Source organism: Rosa chinensis, chromosome 1 (assembly GCF_002994745.2).
Source record: "Rosa chinensis cultivar Old Blush chromosome 1, RchiOBHm-V2, whole genome shotgun sequence".
Taxonomy (NCBI): Eukaryota; Viridiplantae; Streptophyta; class Magnoliopsida; order Rosales; family Rosaceae; genus Rosa; species Rosa chinensis.
The window spans coordinates 39,120,926-39,147,609 of record NC_037088.1 but is presented as its reverse complement, the minus strand read 5'-3'; the positions used below and the strand labels follow the sequence as shown (position 1 = coordinate 39,147,609).

General features: G+C 37.9%; 1 protein-coding gene and 1 non-coding gene across 2 annotated transcripts; both read left to right on the top strand.

The window, feature by feature from the left end:
* The first annotated feature begins 14,248 nt into the window (after positions 1-14,248).
* Positions 14,249-14,355, top strand: LOC112183155. The gene has a single exon (XR_002929749.1). It is a non-coding gene; the product is annotated as a small nucleolar RNA R71 (small nucleolar RNA).
* An 11,103-nt stretch (positions 14,356-25,458) lies between these two features.
* LOC112166538 lies at positions 25,459-26,335 on the top strand. Its single transcript, XM_024303414.1, has 2 exons — positions 25,459-26,130; positions 26,279-26,335. The coding sequence occupies exons 1-2, from the start codon at positions 25,459-25,461 to the stop codon at positions 26,333-26,335; spliced, it is 729 nt and encodes a 242-aa protein (XP_024159182.1).
* Positions 26,336-26,684: the final 349 nt, after the last annotated feature.

The window sequence follows — 26,684 nt, the reverse complement described above, 5'->3', positions numbered from 1 at the left end:
CTTTAATCATCCACACTCAAAATCCGTCTCATGAGAATCTTTTGGATTAAGGTTACCGTTAGGGGATGCCTCAACTTCAGAACCTATTCCTAAGAATATAGAGCTCTATGAAACTTACACTAGTGTACATGAGACGTGGGATAGAAACTCCATCATAATTGATGATGTAGTTGCACATTTCGTTACGCATCAGTTTGTTGAGTCCGATGATATCGAATCACGCTCCGTTGATGAATGAATGCCAACGTAGAAAAATTTGGCCTAAATGGAAAGATGTGATCCAGGTTAAGTTGGATTCTCTAACGAAGAGGAAGGTTTTTGAGCTAGTGATGCCAACACCTCCTAACATAAAACCTATTGACTAATGGGTCTTTGTTAGAAAGTGTGATGAGAAAAAGATATGGCAATCTCACCTTATGGAGCAAGGCTTCTCACAAAACCCCCTGGAATCTACTACGATGATACATATTCTCTCGTAATGGATGTCATTGCACTCCATTACCCTGTCAGTTTGGTAGTTTCTGAATAACTGATCATGCAGCTTACAAATGTGGTCACTACATATCTCTATAGGGATCTAGATATGGAATATACATGAAGGTTCATGGTGAACTTCATTTACCCAAGTCAATTGGCTTTAGACCACGGAGCGCATTCTACAAAGAGATTGAAACGCTCACTAAAGTGACTACTTGATTGGGAAGGGATATGCCTAAGCGTTTCTATAACAAGTTTCGGATTCTATCGCGGTTCATGTTGGACATGACCTTCATTGGAAGCCCCTTAAAGAGTTTAGGGAAACCGCTGAATACTAGAAATCCGAATTTGAGATGAACGATTTTGGGAGAACACGATTATGTCTCTGTTTGGAACTTAAGCATCGTGTTGATAGATGCTTAGGCATTTTGATAGGGTCAACGCCTTCAAAGCACCCCCATGATCGTTCGTAGTCTTGATCTTGAAAATGATCTTCTTCGTCTGAAGGATGATGACGAAGATGTGCTAGGGGCAGAAGTGCCTTAATTGAGTACAATAGGCGCATTATTGTACTTAGCTCAATGCACAAGACTGTGCATCTCATCTGTCATGATCTTGTTAGCTAGATATAGTTTTGCGCCAACGCGACTCCATTGGATTGTTGTAAAAGATATCCTTCAGTATTTGAGATGTACGATTGATATGGGCTTGTTCTATCCCTACAGAGAGACGATGAATTCTGACCCATCACACACCAGGAACGACGCCAACACTAGCCTGCGTCCACTATCCCCATCCCAAAACGACATGTGTTTTGGAAGGTTTTGCTGATATTGGGTATCTCTCTGACCCACACAATAGTCATTCCCAAAATGGTTAAGTGTTCACCCTGGGTAAAGACCGTGATATCTTGGAGGTCTCCAGAATAGACCCTAGTCGCTATATCTTGGAACAATGCAGAGATTATTGCTCTTCACGATGTCATTCATGAATGTCTATGGATTGGATCCATAATTACGCATGTTCGAACAATTGTGGTTTGAAGTCTACCACAGACAAGCCTACGAGCATTTAGGATAATGCTGCTTGTTTTGAACAAATGTAGCTAGGCTACATCAAAAGCGACAACACCAAGCATAATCAGCAACAACAGACTCTCCTCAAGATCAAAGTGAAGGTTTGATCTGAGGACAGTGTGGCAGACTTGCTCATTAAATCATTGCCTAAATTCCACTTTCGAGAAACATGTTGGTAGCATCGTTTGTGAAAGTTATCCGAACTCCTATGACCGTAGTCATCAGGGGGAGATGCAGACATCAAGGGGAGATATTTACATGTATGGTCTCGAAACGTGAAGGGTGTGTCGTGCTCTTTTTCCCCTTCGACCGAGGTTATTTTTATCTCACAAGATTTTTGTTACTTGACAACGAGAGAAGCACCATGTTTGGGAGACACAAAGGGGAGTGTTCATGTAAATCCAGAATGTGTGTCTAGCCCAAACTTGAGGTTACTTGCTCTAGTTGAAGTAGGGTTTATACTATAGATATTCTCGGAGAATCTTATGAGATATCCAATCAATGTATGATTATGCTTCCATGTACAACTCTATCTCTATGCTTGTAATCCTCTATATATAGAGGCTCATATTATCAATGAAAGTACGATTCAATTCTCTCCCAATTCAGTTTTCCTTAAACACTCCAATCATTCTTATCCAAAAGATAGGGAGGCAAGTCTGCCCTGTGGAACATTTCGCTCACAAATTTGAATACAATAATTTAATATTTGTTGATATGTTGACCAATTATTTTATAAAATATTTAAAATTCCCAACTATTTTTGTCACGCCCTGAATTTTGAATAAATAAATTCAAATCCAAAACACGAAAACAAACACAACAAAAAAACACATAGAAAAATTTTCATTTAAATTAAGCAACTAACCAACTGAGCTCACAATGTCAATTCCGACTCATTCTTAAGAGTTTACAAATTAAACTGAACAACACTTCAATAAGTAATCACACTCACCAACTCACTACACAGCGGAAGACTACAATTGTCAACACTATTCTACACCCACGCTACCGAACGTTCACCTCAGCTTCGACAATGATCACTTGATATTCTAACCTGCATAATACACCCTACACCATAGAATAGTGCACCGGGATTGCAAACAACAAGCCCGGTAAGCTTTTTAAGCCTGTATGAGTAAACTCAATTAAAGTGACTCACGTCACGCATGCTTATAATTTCTCAACTCGTGAGACAATTTAAAACAACAATATTTAACTCCACAAACACAACCGAACATATAATCACACTAGGTAAAAATTAGTAATCCTTGCATAGAAAATTAGTTCAGGAGATCACATAAAATCACACAATTCAAATCATATTAATCTCTGCATAGAAATTTAGTTCAGGAGATTACATTAAATCAAACAAAGAACCCATAGTAATCTCTACATATAGTTTAGTTCAGGAGATTACATTAAAACAATTGAAATGAAAAAGGAAAATAAATCAAGAAATCAAACAACTTCCGCCAAAACCAAGAAATCATCCTTCAACTCCAAATAAATGAATCACACAAAATGACTCGATTTCAAAACTCGACATCCTTACCTCTTACGGGTAACATACATCACTTAAAGTGACAAAATCATATAAAAATCAACTCCCCATTTTAATATGAAATTCAGGTCCCTCATTGGACAATTAAAAGAAGAATACACCCCAAATTCTCTTTTAAAAACACGTACCCATGAGTTGCAAGTAACCTACTTGTTACCCATCAGGACATACAATGGCAGACAAACTAGAGCTCTAACTGAATCATAACCTCTAACCTCGGCCGAGGCTCAGTCTTACGATAATAATTGCCTCTGTCACTACTGTGACCCGAATTCGTAGATCCGAAAACATTTAAAGTCGTACATGACTCGACATGATACACTCATAACTCATGTACACTTTCAACACAATATAATCACCAATTACACAAAATGTTACATTCCCGTAAAGAGTAATTGTTCAAAACAATTACTTCAATAAAATCACAATTATTATGCATATCACAATGCCACACCATCAATATATATATTTCACATATATATATATATATATATATATATATTTCACATATATAGACACGTAGTCATTCATGCAGGAATGACCATTAATACCAACTATAGTTCACATGCACCAAAAATCGAGAAATTCATTTTTATAATAAACTGGTTTTCACTTACCCATGGACTGTAGAGATCAAGTCCATTTTATTTAAAAACAAATATTATTTTCATAAAATAATTTTCACAATTAATAAATAAATATACATTAACAAGGTTCGGTTCGTAAATGAACCATGTGAGATTTACTCACCTCTAATCCAGCTGCGGCTTCTATATAGCTCAAAATCACAATTGCAACTGTCCGCCCAAACAAAACAGTAAATCACTTAATCAAATACAATCCCAACTTAGCAATTGACTCATAACACACTTAAAAGAAAATCCAATGGTCAGATTCTCATGGATGGCCCTTGGGATCATCCTATCAAGATTATACGAAGATCCAACGGTCGGATCCTCGCGGATTGCAAATCGAAGATAACTCGTAAAACCAAAACCCTAGCATGCATCAACTTTCTCCAAAATGACCTTATAATATATCAAAACGACCGTATCGATGAGTAGACGAATAAACTGAAATCAGAACACAGAAAAGACGCTGCACGCTCCGCCGGCGGCGGGTCAGTGTGTGGTCAACGTTGGGTCAACCACCTTCGATGCAAAAGTCGTCAACTACAAACTTGTTCGTATTCAAGAGACGAGAAACCTTCATACCTGGAGCTAAGCGAGATTCGGTCTAGATCGTCCTAGATCAAGCTTGCAAATTGAATTTATCTCGGTCGTCGATCACGTTTCCAGATTCAACTAGAGCTGTCTAAATCTTCAAACCTTGATCTTTCACTCTACACTTTGAATCGTCCATCTAGGCGGGTATGGGAGTGATCTAGAGGAGAAGAAGTTTCCATAAAGCTGAAGATCGGCCCGAGGGAATGCCGGAATCAGGAATTCTGGTCTGATCCCGAAAGCGTAAAATTTGGGTTCTCCGATCTGCTACTTCCAGCGAGGCACCGATCAACTCACCACCACAACGAAGTAGATGAGGCAAGTCTGAGTAGTCCTTGGCTCGTCCGGTCATCGGAGGTGACTGGAGTTGAAAGATTCAGTCGGGTCGGGATGCTGGGTTTCATACCGGGTCGGGTCGCACCGAGGAGAGAGAACAGAGAGAATTCTGGGGGAGAAAATGCAAAAAGGGAAATTTTGGGGTTTTATGAAAAATTCCGGAATTTTTGCTATTTATAGAAATTTCTCAACTTTTCAATCGATCATAACTTTCTCATACGAACTCCGATTTTCGTGATCCACATATCCGCGAACTCGTATCAACGCGCTCTACAAGTTTTATGAAGGAAGTTTTCATAGAATCCTAACGCATAAAAAGTCAACTCTTGAATCGAAGCTTTCCTTGCAAATAATTGCTCGAACTAATTTCCGCTCTACCCTCGAACAATGAAAGCCCACTAACGAACACTTTATTAATTTCTAGTAATTCCAAGAAATTAATAACAAATTTCCAGGGTCTTACAATTTTGCTAATCAATAATCTGTAAAGCCACGTAGCAACTAATCGGTCCTAATATTTGTTTTTTTTTTAATTACATAATAATCCTAAATCTTAACATGAAGATTTTTTTTTTTTTTACTTTTTTTATATAGAAAATTACTCATAAGTGTTATTTTGAAACTTTTTTATATTAGCCTTGACTTGGTTGATATACTCTCGCAAGCGTACGAATCGTTGTAAAGTAAGGGAAGTATTTAGACCTTAGTTATCGTACCTCGGGGATTAGGTGTTGGACCTAACTGAGGTAATTGGAGCTAAAATAACTTAAAAGCATACAATGAAAAATAAAAATAAAATAAAGTAAAATAATATTCACAAGACACCAAGCCTCGGCAATGCTCGGCTTGGCTCACACTAAGCTTAATCAAAGCCACTAACTTGTAGCCCAAATGAGTTATGCACAATGGAAGGTAGAATTTTGTTTGGAAGTTTTGAATTGGGAATTAACTAAATTAAATGCAAACTAAAATAAAAGCAAATAACTAATTATCAAGTAAGAAATTAAATTTGGATTTCAAATTACTGAGAACATGGGAGTGTTGGGTGATTCACACTAACTATCTTGTAAACATCGATGCCAATTTCACAAATGTATGTATTTCCTATATGTGTCGAGTCCCGTATCTAGTACCGGTTAAGGCTACTAAACCAATTATCCTTTCGGTGTATTGACTATGCCGGTTAAGGCCACAACCAACTCTCTAATTTGGGCATTGCGCCTGTTAAGGCCGCAATATCCAAAATTAGAGGCCTAGAGAGCTAGATAATAGAGACCCAAGCAAGCTTAGCTACAATTAAGCTAACTAATGGTCACCACACTTAAATCCTAGATGCCACAAGACCAATAAGTTGTCAATTTATCAATCTATTCATTACAATTGCTTACAACATAATTTCAAAGGGTGACAAAGCCTAGAAACATGCTTCTAAGGACCAATAAATTCGGATTTAAAGCATACACAATGGAAATTGCATTTATTAAAATTAAAGCATCAATATTTATACAAGATGAGTTAGGACTTCACAACCCTAACTCCCAAAATTGAACTACTCACTACCCATACTCAAATACATCATCCAATATATAAGAAATTAAGAGAAATGATAGAGGAGAGAGGGAACACAAATTAAGCTCACAATTTGCTATAGGCAAACATGAACCCAACTTGATATTAAGCCCCCACTCTCTACCAAAGCCAAAATCCCTTGTGGTGATGAAGCCTTGATGATGTGAAGTGAAAGCCCCTTGATTTTCCCTTGAAAAATGCTAGAGAATGATAAATTGGGAAGAGAAAGAATGAGAGAGAAGATGGCAAATGGAGGAGAGGTCTCTAAATTCGGCCAAAAGGCCTAGGGTGTAGAAAAATGGGTATTCTCCTTGTGTAATGTGTGTGCAAAGGTGTTTAAATACCCCCTTGGGTTCTAGGGTCAAGATTGGACTTATACCCTAGATCCAAGGGCTCAAAAATAAGTAGAAAATAGATAAAATGAAAAGACTAAAATAACCTAATAAAATGTAGAGAATTAGAAGTGGAAAACATTTTGGAAAATATCAAGAAAATAGGAGGGCAAAAGTATAAGTGAGTGTGTGCCTAGTGTGAACACAAATAAATATCTCCATCCACATGTGTGATGTGTGTGAGGTGTGGTTCACTATTGTCATTACATCCATTTTGAATTTGAAATTTAAATACAAATATGTAATACAAATAGGCTTGGGTGTTCACTTGTGCTTCTTTGGTCTTGGGCCTTGGACTTCTTGCTATTGGGTCAAGTTGACTTGGTTGACCCAATGGTCAATTAGTTGACTTTTCGTCCTTTTGTCGGAAACCCCATTTTGCTCCAATTTTGCACAAATTCTTATGAAATCAACAACTCTGCTTATTTACTACAACATAAATAAAAATAGATTAATTACATAATAATTACTTTAGAGATTAGCTTAATTCTAGTGTTTAGAATGTAATTACGCGCATAAAAATACGTGTAATCACACCCCCACACTTGAACTTTGCTTGTCCCCAAGCAAACTAAATGTAAACATAATCCGAAAATCTACTAACGCACAAACATAAAGGAAGCATAGTATTAGCCTTTCCAACCATAACCCTTGGAGAACTAATTATGTACATAACCATGAAGTAGATGTAAGCACAACTTAAGATTTTTGAATTTGTAAGGCAATTAGGATGCACATGTAAGAAATGCTCAAGTATATGCATGTGTTGACTATGTGTCAAATCAATCCACCACAATTAAATAGGCATATAGAAGATCCGACATAACCCACTAAACTCACATAGGTTCACTAAATATTACCGCTCAAGTGTTTAGGGGCTATACATGTTTCACTCAAAAGCAATTTCACAACATGCGCCGCCATTTGCTTGCTCTTCGATCTCATCTCCACTGGGTAGCTCACAACATTCAAGATCAAGAGGTCTTTTATTTGGTTGTAATGGGGCTAAAGGCAAGTGGTTAAGAGATATGAAGGATAAGGAAATACAAAGTCCATAGAAATCGGTGAAGCAACTCTCTCTTGTAGAGATATATGACTTTTGTTTCCGAATGCTAACTCACTTACTCCAAACCCAATGTACAACCCACACTACACTATATACAATACTTTACTTTCTTTCTATTTTGGGATTTTCTTCTATTTTACTTTCTCTTCTTTTTTTTCACCCTTTTTCCTTTTTTTTTCTTTTCTTTTCAAACAACTCTCTCTCTCTCTCTCTCTCTCTCTCTCTCTCTCTCTCTTTTATTTTTTTTATTTTTTTATTTTTTGAAACCTTCCTTTCTAAACAAAATCGCTCACCCCCACACTTATTCTTTTGTAACCTCACACTTTTGACTTTTTTTCTTTTCTTTTGAAGCACTCAACATAAAGTAATTCTCTCGAATCACTTCACCAATTACCATAGAAAGGTAGGATAAAAGTGTTTAGGCTAGGTAGGGATTTGTGGTGCTAATGAACAAAAAGGCTAAATATATAAATAGGCTCAAAGTGGCAATCTAGTGGTAAATATCTTTGGGGCACATGCTTCTTTGGCCATGGTGGTATTAAGCCTAATTGCCTCAATCCTTTCTATCCAATCATAAGCCAAAAGTAGCCTCAAGAGGCCTCAAGTAAGTTCTAGATACACAATGTCATGAAATTGTACACACATGAAAGAATAAATGAATGAACGATGCATACACTATAGATATTAGGCTCAAAAACTCACAAATAAGGCATGCAAGTTCATCGAATAATCTATATGCTTCTCTAACTATGATGAACGAACTTAACATAGGCAATGTGCACACCTATAATTAAGCATAGATCACATATACACTCATTCACAAACAAATTCAAAGTCCTAGATCATGCTTAATCTATCCACAATCATAATAACCTAAGTCTATGTCTCGTCATTGGGGTTGGAAAAAGGCATTAACCACTATATATTATTACAAAAGCTAATCTAAAAATGGAACTTTTTTTATTTTTTATTTTTATTTATTTATTATTATTTTTTTTTTTTAGGACGCCCGATTCCTCATCCCCACACTTAAAACCAACATTGTCCTCAATGTTGTTAAGTGAGCTCGAAAGCTAAATCCATGTTGGATTTAGGCATGAGAGTGAAGTCCGGGCGAAGGCACAAGAATTAAGTATGAAAATAAAATCTAAATGCGGAGAAAAGATACGGAAAACCCCCTTTGTAGACACCTCCATTGCTCACAACCTTCGGAGAAGACTAATATGAGACACCAACCTCAAGGCGCAAGGCCTTGACTTCCTTAACGTATGCTCCAAGCTAGCACTAGCTGCTCATGAAAAGATTGACTCCATTTAGAACATAAATGTCCTTGAGCAATGCGTCACACAACAACCACTTCAAAGAATAAGGAAAAGAGTCCTCCATTAAGCTCATGGTCTTGAACACATCCAACACATCTCACAACAACCCTATAATGGCCTCCAAAGATGAAATGAAAGTGCAAAGAAGTCCAATCAACCCGAGTGAACAAAACTAGTGAGTGTACAAAACTTCCAGCAATGACCTTTCTGTCTTCAAATACCCATATCTCAAACTAAGAAATAGATAAGTAAGTGAGACTTCATGGAATAGAAAGTAGACTCAGAGAGATTTCTATCCATATAAAGTACGACACCTACATCTAAATGAGATGAAAACCAAAGCTGGTTAAAATTTCTGATCTGTCATGAAGTCTTCTGCTGACCCTCAGTCACCAAAACAGAAATATCTGAAGCTCCAGAGGTGCAAAGAGGGTGAGAGTAACTGAAAATAAAAGTAGACTCATCGAGATACCTTCTATTAAAATTTCACTAGAAAATATATTATGAATCAAAAATAGTTGCCCTCCAAACTCACTCTTGTGTTCTGCAGTTTCTGCTGTGCCCTCTTTCTGATCTCTGTCACTTGGAACACAATATCTGAAGCTAGGAAGGTTCAAAGTAAAAAACATTGTATCAACATATATAATACATATGAAGATACATCCCTGAAAAATTTTGGCTCCAAATATATTGATATGTAGAGGGTGTAGCTTCCCAAAGTCACTCTACAGTAGCTACCTCTGTTCTGACCTTCTTGCATTGACCACTAAATAACTTGAGTTCCAGTGACTCAACAAGGCTGAAATTTTGGAAGTACACAGTAGACACACAGAGATATATCTTGAGAAAATTTCAGCTGAAATTAGCATGTGGATTGGAAGCTATAGTCAACCAAATTCAACTGAACTTTCTGGACAGAAACTGCTCACTGCCATTCATTCTTTCTTCACATTTCAATCTCCGGACACCTCCCATCCTCCCAAAAAGATGGCTAAATAGCCTTATTGATGTAAAATAAATAAGAAAATTTCAAAACTACCTAGAGTTGCCTCCCTGAAGCGCTTGTTTTTAAAGACCCCAAGCCGGTCTATAGAACTTGGTCTCTTCAAGGTGGCTCTTTCTTTCCACCACCGCCCACACAAGCTTTCGTAGAACTAGAAGCTCCACAAGATGATGCAAGAAACTTGATATTCACCAGAGTGTTCCACTCAAGATACCCTTTCTTCTTCTTCTTTTTCAACTCACAAATCTCCCTGATTGTCTTGATTTGATTCTTTTGCTCCTCACTCAATGCGAGATCCGCATTCACATTTAGCTCATCAAGAGTAGAAATTGCAAACACCTTGCAAGGAGAGGAAGAATTAGAAACTAATAGCTCTTGGTTGTAGTGTGGGACTTGGTTCAATGGGCCAAATATTCTATCTCTTTTTGCTTCATTCAAGGTTCTAAAAAACGCTAGGTGCTAGTCGGGCAGTGACCCGGGGACTAGGCGGTTTTAATTATTTTAGTTTTTAAACTATTTTTATGATATATAATTATATAAATAAAAATATTTAAAATTTGCAAATTAATTATAAATAGTGTAATTAATCAAAATAGAGAAAAGAAATTAAGAATTTAACAATATATAATACTTAATATTAGCCTAATTGGGTTTGTTATATGATTTGATCCAATGCAAACTAGAAGGACACGTTTGTTTTGTTTGGCAAACGTGTCAACTTGAAACATCCTTTGCTGGGTTGTCTCTCTATCTTTTTTCTTCCTTCGCCCCCTACACCAGAAGACAAAGCCTCATTCTCTCTCTCCCACGGCGACCGCATACACCATTTTCAACCACCACCTCTCCATTCCCATTGGCAATGGGCCAGCTATTATTCCTTAGAGAAAGGCTACAGGGGACAGCTACTATTCTCTTGAAAGAGTTTCTGGCTAAGTATAACAAGAATTCTGAGAATTCAAGGCATGGAGTTGAAAAAGTTGGGAGCTACCAATTGCAAAAAAAGAATTCCAACAAACCTCAAGGTTTTGTTGATGTTTCAATCCACATTTCTGAGGATGTGGAAGGGAGAAGCTCATACATAGGTATTCCTAGAACCTTTCGAAGAGTTGTTCCTTTTCAGTTTGTTTCATATGTAATTTGAATTCTCCAGTTGAAATTTCGTGTTTAATGGAAATATGATCCTTGAGAATGACCATAAATGTGATGAAATCGAGTTCTGCTTTGTAGGAAATGAGGGAGGACCTGGGGATCACAGCAATACGACCTGTTCATCCACCACTTAATTCAGTCTTCACTGGAACACCACCCTCACCGTCGCGCCGCTCACACTAGCAAACTCAACCCCGATAACAACTTGTCTGGGTCGGAGTTCGAACTGCCGGAAAGTGAGTCTGTGAGTGAGTGAAGAGTATTAAAACAAAAAAACAAAAACAGAAGCCGCCTAATCGCCAAGCGCCCAGCACCCAGACAAACCCGCCTACACCGCCTAGCCCGACTAGGCGGCCGATTTTCAACCCAGCGCCTAGCTCGATGGATTAGCCTAAAATCCGAACAGCATGGAGGAACCCAGCGCCTAGGCGCCGCCTAGGCCGATTTTTAGAACCCTGGCTTCATTGCCTTTGACCAAGTTAATAGAAATCACACTTTTTACCACCTCCAGAGGGTAAATGGGTTCAAGACTCTTGAGTAATACTTTTTCGCCCAACACCTTCATTTTGATAGTGCCATTTTGAACATTAATTTTGATTCCCGCGGTTGCCATAAAAGGTCTATGAAGAATGATAGGTATGTCCTTATCACAATGAGGTTCATCATCCATATCCAATACCACTAAATCCGCCGGTAAGTAGAACATGTTAGCTTTGATTAACACATCTTCAATAATGCCCATAGCTCTAATAATACTTCGGTCCGCAAGTTGCAAATATATAGGAGCATGCAGCTTTAATAGGCCCAAGGTCAAGTTTCTGAAAAGTCTCAAAGAAATAATGTTAACACTTGAACCAAGATCCATCAAAGCTCTATCAAAGACTTTCTCACCAATAGTGCAAGAGATATTGAAGCTCCCTGGATCCTTGAGTTTTGGGGGAATCCGTCTTTGCAAGATAGCACTAATCTTCCTTTTGTGGGTGCACAAGTCCTTTAGAAATTTTGCATAAACCGGCATTTGTCGAATGACCTCAATCAAAGGTATATTGACATTGACCTTCTTCAAAATATCATGCACTTTGAACATCAAGCCAAATTTCTTCTTTTTCCCACCCTTCTTCACATTTTCTTTCCTTGGCACATTAGGGTAAGGAAGTTGAGGCTCCGGTGTGCTCAAATCAAGAGGTGGATGAAAGGTGAGACTCCCGGTGGTGCCCCTAAGGGTAGTCACGGTCCTACTAGGGTTCTTTGCCTTCAAGGCCTCGCCTAGTGATGAATAGACCGGACCACTTCTATCACTAGAGCTACCATGAGCATGTAGGTCTTCCTCCTTATTCCTCCCCCCTTTTTCTCTTGTAGTAGATGGCTGAAACTCATGAGGAGTGGGTCTAATATCATTAAGAACCTTCCTAAAGGTGTCATTGGCCTTAGATGGGTCCCTAGCCTTCATGGCCTCACCATCTAATCTTGAGGCCGAGATATCCTCATCCCTAGAAGTGTTCTTTCTCAATAAAGCTCTTTCCTTTTCGCTATCAATCAAACCATATTTTCTCGCATTATTCTCAAAGGACAAGAAACCATAACCTTTATCAAGAATAGCATCTCCGGAGGGTACATTTTCTTCCCCTCCGGCTACCTTATCCACCCTCTTGTTTCTTCCTTTTGCATTCAAAGGCACATCACCCACTCCATATTTACCGGAAGGTACATTTTCTTCCATTCCGGTCCCATCCTCCTTATAATAAAAAGAATCATGATGTGTATGCAATTGGTCATCAACAACACGGCGAAGTGGTACATTTTCTTCCTTCTTGGCCCCATATGAATGCAAATCATCATCTTGCACAAATAAAGGATTTGAATGGAAACTAGAAGATGAGGGCATGTAAACATGATTATCATATACCTTTCCTGAACGTAAAGTGGTGACGGCTTTGCACTCATGAACTTTTCCTCTTGGATTTGGCTCCGGTTGTGAAGATAGGGATCCTTGTTGATGTGTGCTAAGCTCTTTTGCCATTTGACCCAATTGAATCTCTAACTTCACCACACATTGTGCAAGTGAACTTTGACCTTGAGCAAGAATACTAAGAGTTTGATCGGTCTTTGCTTGGCTTTGTGTAAGAGAAGTATGACTTTGAGCTAAGGTGGCCAATATATCATCCATATGAGACTTCTTTGGTTCTGGTTGTGGTGCTTGCCTATTTTGAAATCCGGGAGGAGCATTTTGTATAGGATTGGCACCTCCAAATGATTGGGAACTTTGACCAAACCCTTAAGTATCATGTGGGGCTCCTTCATAAGCATGTGTAGCGCCAAAAGATGTCCCTTGGCCTTGAGAATTGTAACTAGATGTTTGCTGCCCATGAAGATTTTGTGCACCAAATTGTGTGTTACCATGGCCGTGGGGACTAAAAGATGAAGAATTAAGGCCTTGATTTCCTCCATATGAATTAGAACCACCTTGGTGTGCATTAGAGGACCCTCCACCATCTCTCCATGAGAAATTTGGGTGATTACGCCAACCCGGATTATATGTAGTAGATTAAGGATCATTTCTTAGTGGCCTTTGGTAAGAATTAATCGCTTTAACTTGCTCCTCAACAAATTCCGGAAATTGCGAAGTCAAGTGACAATCATGAGTAGAATGATGAGGGGACTCACAAATCAAGCAAAGATGTGAAGTAGTAACACTCTTAACATGTCAAGAAGAAGTACCATTACCTTTTTGCGCTTGAAAAAGCATCTCAAATTTCTTGTTAATCTTTGCTTCAAGCCTCTCAAGCTTAGAACTCATAACTCCATCTCTAGAAACATGAGAAACATCATATAAACCTCTACCACGAGGCTCCATACCAACTCGGCCTCTAGATGTGGTGTGGTCATCTCTACCTCCTCTTCTCCTTTGATGATTATCCCATTGACCGGATTGTGTAGCCACTTCCTCACAAATATCCCAAGCGGCATTAGGACATTTCTTTAGAAAATTTCCACCCGAAGCATTATCCAATCTCCTTCTATCATCAATAATCAACCCATTGTAGAAAGATTCACAAAGAAGCCACTTGGTGAGTCCATGATGAGGGCAAACTAACTCAATATCCTTGAAGCGCTCCCATGCATCATAAAAAGTCTCATTATCCTCTTGAAAGAAGTTGGCCAAGCTATCCCTTATATAAGTAGTCCGATGATGTGGATAATATGCATTCAAGAAGACTCTTTGCATATCGGCCCAAGAGAGAATGGATCTTGGCTTGAGCTTATGAAACCATGTGCGTGCTTGATCTTTCAAAGAAAATGGGAATAATCGAAGCTTCAAACCCTCCAAGGTTAATCCTCCCAAGTGCATAGTGGAACATATGGCATCAAACTCAATTATATGATCATAAGGCCTCTCACTAGCCATGCCATGGAAAATAGGTAGAATAGACAACAAGGTAGGCTTGATCTCAAAGTTGGCATTTGTCGGAGGGAGCACAATGCAAGATGGAGCATTCACAATACTAGGACATGAGTAATGGCTCAATGGAAGCTCCTCCTCGTCTTGTGGTACTTGCCGCTCGTTAGCCATATCTACTACAAAATTGACAATAAACTAGAGGGGTGAAAAGAGAATGAAAAATAAAAAGTACTATGAAAATGAGTAAACTAACAAGCAAGAAGTGGAAAAATAAAAAATAAAAAATAAAAGGTAAACAAATAAACAAAGATACAAGAAATAAAAATAAAAGTATGCTATAAGTGACCCTAAATGCCAATTACCAAGGGATTAAGATCCGAAGCCCTAACCCCGGCAACAGCGCCATTGACTTGGTTCATATACTCTCGCAAGCGTACGAATCGTTATCAAGTAAGGGAAGTATTTAGACCTTAGTTATCATACCTCGGGGATTAGGTGTTGGACCTAACCGAGGTAATTGGCGCTAGAATAACTTAAAAGCATACAATGAAAAATAAAAATAAAATAAAGTAAAATAATATTCACAAGGCACCAAGACTCGGCAATGCTCGAAAAAATTAGTATTCCCAAGACTCGCACAAGACTCGCACAAAAATTAGTAATCCTTGCATAGAAAATTAGTTCAGGAGATCACATAAAATCACACAATTCAAATCATATTAATCTCTGCATAGAAATTTAGTTCAGGAGATTACATTAAATCAAACAAAGAACCCATAGTAATCCCTACATATAGTTTAGTTCAGGAGATTACATTAAAACAATTGAAATGAAAAAGGAAAATAAATCAAGAAATCAAACAACTTCCGCCAAAACCAAGAAATCATCCTTCAACTCCAAATAAATGAATCACACAAAATGACTCGATTTCAAAACTCGACATCCTTACCTCTTACGGGTAACATACATCACTTAAAGTGACAAAATCATATAAAAATCAACTCCCCATTTTAATATGAAATTCAGGTCCCTCATTGGACAATTAAAAGAAGAATACACCCCAAATTCTCTTTTAAAAACACGTACCCATGAGTTGCAAGTAACCTACTTGTTACCCATCATGACATACAATGGCAGACAAACTAGAGCTCTAACTGAATCATAACCTCTAACCTCGGCCGAGGCTCAGTCTTACGATAATAATTGCCTCTGTCACTACTGTGACCCGAATTCGTAGATCCGAAAACATTTAAAGTCGTACATGACTCGACATGATACACTCATAACTCATGTACACTTTCAACACAATATAATCACCAATTACACAAAATGTTACATTCCCGTAAAGAGTAATTGTTCAAAACAATTACTTCAATAAAATCACAATTATTATGCATATCACAATGCCACACCATCAATATATATATTTCACATATATATATATATATTTCACATATATAGACACGTAGTCATTCATGCAGGAATGACCATTAATACCAACTATAGTTCACATGCACCAAAAATCGAGAAATTCATTTTTATAATAAACTGGTTTTCACTTACCCATGGACTGTAGAGATCAAGTCCATTTTATTTAAAAACAAATATTATTTTCATAAAATAATTTTCACAATTAATAAATAAATATACATTAACAAGGTTCGGTTCGTAAATGAACCATGTGAGATTTACTCACCTCTAATCCAGCTGCGGCTTCTATATAGCTCAAAATCACAATTGCAACTGTCCGCCCAAACAAAACAGTAAATCACTTAATCAAATACAATCCCAACTTAGCAATTGACTCATAACACACTTAAAAGAAAATCCAATGGTCAGATTCTCATGGATGGCCCTTGGGATCATCCTATCAAGATTATACGAAGATCCAACGGTCGGATCCTCGCGGATTGCAAATCGAAGATAACTCGTAAAACCAAAACCCTAGCATGCATCAACTTTCTCCAAAATGACCTTATAATATATCAAAACGACCGTATCGATGAGTAGACGAATAAACTGAAATCAGAACACAGAAAAGACGCTGCACGCTCCGCCGGCGGCGGGTCAGTGTGTGGTCAACGTTGGGTCAACCACCTTCGATGCAAAAGTCGTCAACTACAAACTTGTTCGTATTCAAGAGACGAGAAACCTTCATACCTGGAGCTAAGCGAGATTCGGTCTAGATCGTCCTAGATCAAGCTTGCAAATTGAATTTATCTCGGTCGTCGATCACGTTTCCAGATTCAACTAGAGCTGTCTAAATCTTCAAACCTTGATCTTTCACTCTACACTTTGAATCGTCCATCTAGGCGGGTATGGGAGTGATCTAGAGGAGAAGAAGTTTCCATAAAGCTGAAGATCGGCCCGAGGGAATGCCGGAATCAGGAATTCTGGTCTGATCCCGAAAGCGTAAAATTTGGGTTCTCCGATCTGCTACTTCCAGCGAGGCACCGATCAACTCACCACCACAACGAAGTAGATGAGGCAAGTCTGAGTAGTCCTTGGCTCGTCCGGTCATCGGAGGTGACTGGAGTTGAAAGATTCAGTCGGGTCGGGATGCTGGGTTTCATACCGGGTCGGGTCGCACCGAGGAGAGAGAACAGAGAGAATTCTGGGGGAGAAAATGCAAAAAGGGAAATTTTGGGGTTTTATGAAAAATTCCGGAATTTTTGCTATTTATAGAAATTTCTCAACTTTTCAATCGATCATAACTTTCTCATACGAACTCCGATTTTCGTGATCCACATATCCGCGAACTCGTATCAACGCGCTCTACAAGTTTTATGAAGGAAGTTTTCATAGAATCCTAACGCATAAAAAGTCAACTCTTGAATCGAAGCTTTCCTTGCAAATAATTGCTCGAACTAATTTCCGCTCTACCCTCGAACAATGAAAGCCCACTAACGAACACTTTATTAATTTCTAGTAATTCCAAGAAATTAATAACAAATTTCCAGGGTCTTACAATTTTGCTAATCAATAATCTGTAAAGCCACGTAGCAACTAATCGGTCCTAATATTTGTTTTTTTTTAATTACATAATAATCCTAAATCTTAACATGAAGATTTTTTTTTTTTTACTTTTTTTATATAGAAAATTACTCATAAGTGTTATTTTGAAACTTTTTTATATTAGCCTTGACTTGGTTGATATACTCTCGCAAGCGTACGAATCGTTGTAAAGTAAGGGAAGTATTTAGACCTTAGTTATCGTACCTCGGGGATTAGGTGTTGGACCTAACTGAGGTAATTGGAGCTAAAATAACTTAAAAGCATACAATGAAAAATAAAAATAAAATAAAGTAAAATAATATTCACAAGACACCAAGCCTCGGCAATGCTCGGCTTGGCTCACACTAAGCTTAATCAAAGCCACTAACTTGTAGCCCAAATGAGTTATGCACAATGGAAGGTAGAATTTTGTTTGGAAGTTTTGAATTGGGAATTAACTAAATTAAATGCAAACTAAAATAAAAGCAAATAACTAATTATCAAGTAAGAAATTAAATTTGGATTTCAAATTACTGAGAACATGGGAGTGTTGGGTGATTCACACTAACTATCTTGTAAACATCGATGCCAATTTCACAAATGTATGTATTTCCTATATGTGTCGAGTCCCGTATCTAGTACCGGTTAAGGCTACTAAACCAATTATCCTTTCGGTGTATTGACTATGCCGGTTAAGGCCACAACCAACTCTCTAATTTGGGCATTGCGCCTGTTAAGGCCGCAATATCCAAAATTAGAGGCCTAGAGAGCTAGATAATAGAGACCCAAGCAAGCTTAGCTACAATTAAGCTAACTAATGGTCACCACACTTAAATCCTAGATGCCACAAGACCAATAAGTTGTCAATTTATCAATCTATTCATTACAATTGCTTACAACATAATTTCAAAGGGTGACAAAGCCTAGAAACATGCTTCTAAGGACCAATAAATTCGGATTTAAAGCATACACAATGGAAATTGCATTTATTAAAATTAAAGCATCAATATTTATACAAGATGAGTTAGGACTTCACAACCCTAACTCCCAAAATTGAACTACTCACTACCCATACTCAAATACATCATCCAATATATAAGAAATTAAGAGAAATGATAGAGGAGAGAGGGAACACAAATTAAGCTCACAATTTGCTATAGGCAAACATGAACCCAACTTGATATTAAGCCCCCACTCTCTACCAAAGCCAAAATCCCTTGTGGTGATGAAGCCTTGATGATGTGAAGTGAAAGCCCCTTGATTTTCCCTTGAAAAATGCTAGAGAATGATAAATTGGGAAGAGAAAGAATGAGAGAGAAGATGGCAAATGGAGGAGAGGTCTCTAAATTCGGCCAAAAGGCCTAGGGTGTAGAAAAATGGGTATTCTCCTTGTGTAATGTGTGTGCAAAGGTGTTTAAATACCCCCTTGGGTTCTAGGGTCAAGATTGGACTTATACCCTAGATCCAAGGGCTCAAAAATAAGTAGAAAATAGATAAAATGAAAAGACTAAAATAACCTAATAAAAATGTAGAGAATTAGAAGTGGAAAACATTTTGGAAAATATCAAGAAAATAGGAGGGCAAAAGTATAAGTGAGTGTGTGCCTAGTGTGAACACAAATAAATATCTCCATCCACATGTGTGATGTGTGTGAGGTGTGGCAGTGTGCTTCTTTGGTCTTGGGCCTTGGACTTCTTGCTATTGGGTCAAGTTGACTTGGTTGACCCAATGGTCAATCAGTTGACTTTTCGTCCTTTTGTCGGAAACCCCATTTTGCTCCAATTTCGCACAAATTCTTATGAAATCCACAACTCTATTTATTTACTACAACATAAATAAAAATAGATTAATTACATAATAATTACTTTGGAGATTAGTTTAATTATAGTATTTAGAACGTATTTACGCGCATAAAAATGCATATAATCAGGCCTACTAGCTCAGCCTATTGAGATGTTGTATTTTTGGTGTAATGCATAAGACAGATTAGCAAAACTGTGAAAGGAAAGTAGATAAATTCTCCAAGTGGACCCAACATTCGTACCTAGGCCTCATCAACCGGCCTGGCCCGGCCCATTCATAGCGGGCTTGGGCCGAGCCTTACTATATTTTTAAATAGTAGAGGGCCAGGCTGGGTCAGACTTTATTGTAAATCGAATGATCTAAGCCCGTCCATATAAAGCGGGCCTTGCGGGCTTTTGTGGGCCTGGCCTTGCGGGCTTTTTTGGGCCGGGCCTTGTGGGCTTTATTTACAAATAAATCTTTAAAGATACTAATTTTTTTATAAACTTATATTAATGTATCATACACTCCAAAGAGCAACGTCCATCAATTCAAAAAAAATAAAAAAACTAACCGTTGGATATGATCATTACAATAAATTATGTATGTGGTAAAAAATTTAGCCAATTTCACCATATTTTCGAATCCGATCGAATTGGTCAACCGTCGTCATTTCTATGTCTTCTTGGTTGACCGATGGCGTAATAACCGTGAAACGTGCTTATTTTTCAACATCACGTCTATAAATATTCCATCGATGCATATGTGTGGACATAAGATAAAAATTTAAATCTTAATTATAAAGATGTTGACATATACCAATTTGCCTCCTAAAGTTGTATGACTTATATGTTGCATTTAAATTGTTGAGGTTCACTCTAAAACAACCATGAAGTGGAAAATGAATTTAGATAAACCAACCGCTTGATAGAGAGATTGTAATATTTTATGGTGATTGTAAAAAAATCCAGCCTATTTGGTTCTCGTTTCGAATTCAATCAACTAGGTCAAACTTAGTTACTCTTATAAACCTATATTTATATATCATGCACTCCAAAGAGCAACCCCTATCAATTCAAAGAAAATGAAAAAACCGACCATTGGATGAGATTATTACAATAAATTATGAGTGTGGTAAAAAATTTAGCCAATTTCACCATATTTTCGAATTCGATCGAATTGGTCAACCGTCGTCACTTGTATGTTTTTTTGGTTGACCGATGGCTTGATGACCGCAAAACGTGCTTATTTTTTCACATCACGTATGTAAATATCCAATCGATAGATGTGTGTGTACATGAGATAAAAATTTCAATTTTAATTACAAAGACGTTGGCTTATATCAATTTGTCTCCAAAAGTTGTATGACTTGTACATTGCATTTAAATTATTTCGGTTCATTCTAAAGCAACCATGAAGTAGAAAATGAATTTAGAGAAACCAACCGCTCGATGGAGAGATTATAATGTTTTATGGTGGTTGTAAAAAATTTCAGCCAATTGGGTTCTCGTTTCGAATTCAATCAACGAGGTCAAACTTAGTTACTCTTATAAACCTATATTTATATATCATACACTCCAAAGAGCAACCCCTATCAATTCAATAAAAATGGAAAAACCGACTATTGGATGAGATTATTACAATAAATTATGAGTGTGGTAAAACATTTAGCCAATTTCACCATATTTTCGAACCTGATCGAGTTGGTCAACCGTCGTCATGATATGTAGAATATATTTGCACATATTCTATATAGAAGTATGAGAACTTCCACAAACATATATAAACACACACATGCACACATACACATATATCTATATATACAGGCCGGATCACAGACAGACGTCCGCACTATCGCTAAAGTGCGGACGTCGACGCAGCAGCCTCTTTCAGGCCACGACGGCGGTGCGGGGTTTGCCGGACGGATGCCAGAGGCATCCCAGACGACTTCTGGGCAGCGATCGATCGAGGTCGGAGGAGGTCGGGGTTGCAGGTTTTTGGGCAGCGAACTCACCTGCAACTGCAGGTTCTGGACAGCGCTGCAAACCGCTCGCCGGCGACTCCACTCAACAGTAGACTGGCTTCGCAGACCCCTGGCCTCAGTCCGGCAAGCCGCGTTGCGCCGTCGACGCTTGATAGAGGCAGGAGGAGCGACGTCCGCACTCGAACGGCTCCGTCTATATATATATATATATATAAACACACACACATATTCTTTTATTTATATATATATCTATATATATATATATATATATATATATCTCTATATATAGATATATATATATATATATATATATATAATATATAAAAGAATATGTATGTGTTATATATATATAAATACACACACGCATATCTATATACATATAAACACACACAGATTCTTTTATATATTATAAATATATAGATATCTGTAAATATATAATATAAAGAATATGTGTGTGTGTTTATTTATATATATATATATATATATAGATATATGTGTGTGTGTGTGTGTTTATATATGTTTGTGGAAGTTCTCATACTTCTATATAGAATATGTGTTCATATATATATATATACATATATAAGTATATATGTGTGTGTGTGTGTGTTTATAAATATATATACTTATATAGATATATGTGTGTTTATAAATATATATATATATATATATAACATATACATATTGTACATACATGTACATTTGCAAGCATAATTAGCTATAATGGGCCATGCTCATTGTACCGCCAGAGGTACTAATTCCAACTAAAGGAATGACATGCAGACACACTGCCAGACGGGCTACAGCCTCAACGTCGGACCACCTCCAGATCGCCGCCGACGCGCCGCCACGCGCCGCGCCAAGATGGCATCAGAGGCTTCTGAAAAGGGGAACTGAAGCATATCAGTCCTACATCGAAAACAAAGAGAAGGTCAACCTCTTCCCCACCCATAAAAGGTTCTCTCCTCTCTCCTCATTAAGAGGGCATTCCATATTTTACCTATTGTTACTCTATCAACATAAATACGTGGACTAACTTAGGCATCGGAGAGTCGAAGACCGCCCAGCGCGGTCTCCCTCTGACGTCCCAGTGTTCTATTTGACAGATAGTGTAAGCCTCAAGAACATCGCAGGTATTAACCCGCCAGTCGGATCAGCGTTAACAAAGGTTCAGCTACCGCCGGACTTTTGAACATTAACACATATATAATAGTTTACCGGCTTTTACGGGCCGGGCCTAAAACCACCAACCACCAATGGCATGGTGTTTTTGTTTCATTAGTCCTTTAATCCAACCCGTGTCCAAAGCCCATATTCCAAACCCAAACCTGCTTCCATGGCCTCCTCCTCATCTGTGTCACCCAATAAGTGGACTTCCCAGACCCCCAACCCTGACATATCAGGGTTGAAATGGACCAAGAAAAACTCACGTCACTCTTGCCAGTCGGGCAATGAACCCCAATTCCCCAACCATGACTCGGCAGCTGAGCTACCTGACCACAACTCCGACACTGGGGAAAACCTCATTGACCAGAACGAAGTCTTGTCCGAACAGCCGCACCCCAAGAAACCAAATTTGAAGGTTTACATCCGGCTCAAGCTGGACAAAGACGGCGCTCCTCAATTTTAAAAAGCAAAGGATCAAAACCCTAAATCTGATGATCCTGCTGTTGCTGCTTTGGCTGCTTTAGCTGCGGGGGAAGGATTGGAGGAGAAGGGGAACAAAACATGGAATCTGAGGCCCAGGAAACCGGTACATTGCATTTAAATTGTTTAGGTTCATTCTAAAGCAACCATGAAGTAGAAAATGAATTTAGAGAAACCAACCGCTCGATAGAGAGATTGTAATGTTTCATAGTGGTTGTAAAAAATTCAACCAATTTGGTTCTTGTTTTGAATTCAATCAACGAGGTCAAACATAGTTACTCTTATAAACCTATATTTATATATCATACACTCCAAAGAGCAACCCCTATCAATTCAATAAAAATGGAAAAACCGACCGTTCGATAAGATTATTACAATAAATTATGAGTGTGGTAAAACATTTAGCCAATTTCACCATATTTCCGAATCCGATCGAGTTGGTCAACCGTCGTCATGATATGTAGAATATATTTGCACATATTCTACATAAAAGTATGAGAACTTCTACAAACATATATAAACACACACACATATCTATATATATATATATATATATATAGATATATATAATATATAAAAGAATATGTATGTGTTATATATATAAACACACACACATATTCTTTTATATATTATATATATATATATAGATATATATAGATATATAATATAAAAGAATATATATATATATATAATATAAAAGAACGTGTGTGTGTTTATATATGTTTGTGGAAATTCTCATACTTCTATATAGAATATGTGTTTTTATATATATATATATATCTATATATATGTGTGTGTGTTTATAAATATATATACTTATATAGATATCTGTGTGTTTAGAAATATATATATATATATAACACCTACATATATAATAGTTTACGGGCTTTTACGCGCCGGGTCTAGTGGGCTTTTGGCGGGCCGGGCTTATGGGCAGGGCCGGGCTGGGTTTTTGCGGGCTTTTTCAGGGGCCGGCCCTCTACCTACCAAGGCGGGCTTTTGGCCCTACTGGCCGGTGGGCCTCCATCTGCCCACTTGATCCACGGGCTTTTTGATGAGGCCTATTCGTACCCCTGAGTTTTCAACTTTAATATATCTTTCCAAATTACAAATACAATCACGAAAACAAATATGCATTTCCTTTTTTTGTTAAATTTATTTCCAGGAAAGAGATTGGTGTTATATCATAAATGAGGGCATATGCAATGAAAAACTTCGCACAAATATTTTCCAAAACCGGAATTTAGACTTTGGATACATAATTAGATGCAAAACTAACTAGATTCAGAATTAATTGAGATGCCTAATTTTGAAATATGAGAAATTCAATGAATAGTGAAGCCAAGGGAAACATGTACTTTTGAATTTCATTTCAAATTTTTTTTTTTCTAATCTAATATGTTTATCTGAAAATGAAAAGAGTTACCATTACAATTTCAGTAAATTCAATAGTTACTAGAATTTTACTTGTGGGTCTCTTTTTTCTCTTGCAATGCGAAAACTTGTCAACCTGTTTAGGTATTAAAATTGACTTGCATAAAAATATTCAATGTAGATTTATCTTCATTAACGTCATTTGTCTTATATCGGTACATGACAGTAGTTGATAGAAACTTCAAATTAAAGACACATGTGAAAAATGTAAAGTTACTTTAACAATAACGTAATAAGTGCTTGTCGATCGTCACATTACTGAACAACCGAATAAATCTCAACGACCTAATAACGTATTAACAAACATTACAGTTTGAAGCGGGCATGCTATTAAATTATACATGTGGAAATATTTTCGAAATGACAAATCAGTGCATGAAGTTTTCATCCGTACGTAATATACGAACAAACACATGCACGTATGCACTCTCTGTTAAGGTTTTGTGTAACACCTGACTTTGCAAATCTTTACTCACAAACTAATTGCAATTTGAAGAATTTTTTTCTTGTAATTCCAGTTTAACATACTTTGTTGGTGGTAGAAATGTTTTAAGCAAATTTAATAACAAACAACCCTAGGTAAAAAAATTAGTGGGGGGTAAAAACAGAAGAAGTACAAAACCTATTGCATTTTCTTATTAAAAAAAAAACAGCCAACCAATGTTAGGCAAACATGGAAAAAAGTTGGAAGGGTATTTTGGGCACACTGAGAAAAAAATACAACCAAGAAGCCATGTTTGCATTTTTCCAGATACAGAAACAAAATAAACTGCCATATTCTTCTTTGTCGCCACGCACTCTCGCTCCTCCTTTCTCACGCTATAAATTCCACTCGCTTCTGCAACTCTGAGTCACCGATTAGTAAAGCACTCACTGCCTATCTCTGTGTTTTCTCAGGTTCTCAGTGACAGAAGAACTGAGAGTCTGTGTGAGAGAGAGAGAGTTCAAAACCACCAACCACCAATTGCATGGTGTTTCTGTTTCATTAGTCCTTTAATCCAACCCGTGTCGAAAGCCCAAATTCCAAACCCAAACCCGCTTCCATGGCCTCCTCCTCGTCTGTGTCACCCAATAAGTGGACTTCCCAGACCCCCAACCCTGACATATCGGGTTTGAAATGGACCAAGAAAAACTCACGTCACTCTCGCCAGTTGGGCAATGAACCCCAACTCCCCAACCATGACTCGGCAGCTGAGCTACCTGACCACAACTCCGACACTGGGGAAAACCTCATTGACCAGAACGAAGTCTTGTCCGAACAGCCGCACCCCAGCAAACCAAATTTGAAGGTTTACATCCGGCTCAAGCTGGACAAAGACGAAGCTCCTCAGGTGAAAAAAAAAGCAGAGGATCAAAACCCTAAATCTGATAATCCTGCTGTTGCTGCTCTGGCTGCTTTAGCTGCCGGGGAAGGATTGGAGGAGAAGGAGAACAAAACATGGAATCTGAGGCCCAGGAAACCGGTGAAGAAGCCTAATGGGGAGGCTAGTGCCATGAAGACCGGTGCACCGGTGGGGAAGCATAACGAAATCCCGGAGCTGGGTCGGTCCAGACTGGCTAGAGGTTGTCAAACGAAAAAACCTACGGAGCCGAGGATGGAGATATCGCTTACATTGACTAAAGAGGAGATTGAGGAGGATCTTTTACTCTTGACAGGGAAGAAGCCGTCGCGCCGGCCCAAGAGGAGGCCTAGGAGTCTGCAGAAGCAGCTGGATGTACTGTATCATATTCCAATTCAATTGTCGTTTGGCTGTTCAATTTTATTTCTGTAATTTTTATTTTTATTTTGGTAAATTTTTAGGTATTTGGGTCATTAGGGTTTTGAGTTGTTTGGTATTTGATACGGTTTTGATGGTTTTGCAGAATATAACTCCAGGGATGTATCTGGATATGCTGTCTGCAGAAGCCTACCAGGTTTAAAGGTGAAATATTATGAACATTTTGGGCCTGTTCTGAATATATTGGGGATTGCTAGGTTTCATTGAAATTGTGTAAATTAAGAACATATATTAGTGCTGATGAGTAGCTGTTTGAATTGGATATGGAGCTGATCGAGAATTTGATTATGCTGCTTGCAGGGTTAGATTGGGTGTGCTGATGTTGAAAACTTGTGACTGCTCTGAAATTTAGAACACAGAAGAAGGTATAACAGTGTTGGATCTGGCAAGGTTCAAGGGAAACACAAATGTACCCTTCTCTCTCTCTCTCTCTCTCTCTCTCTCTCTCTCGCTTTTACTAAGGAGCTCAATAAATTGTGGGAGGTCGTTGT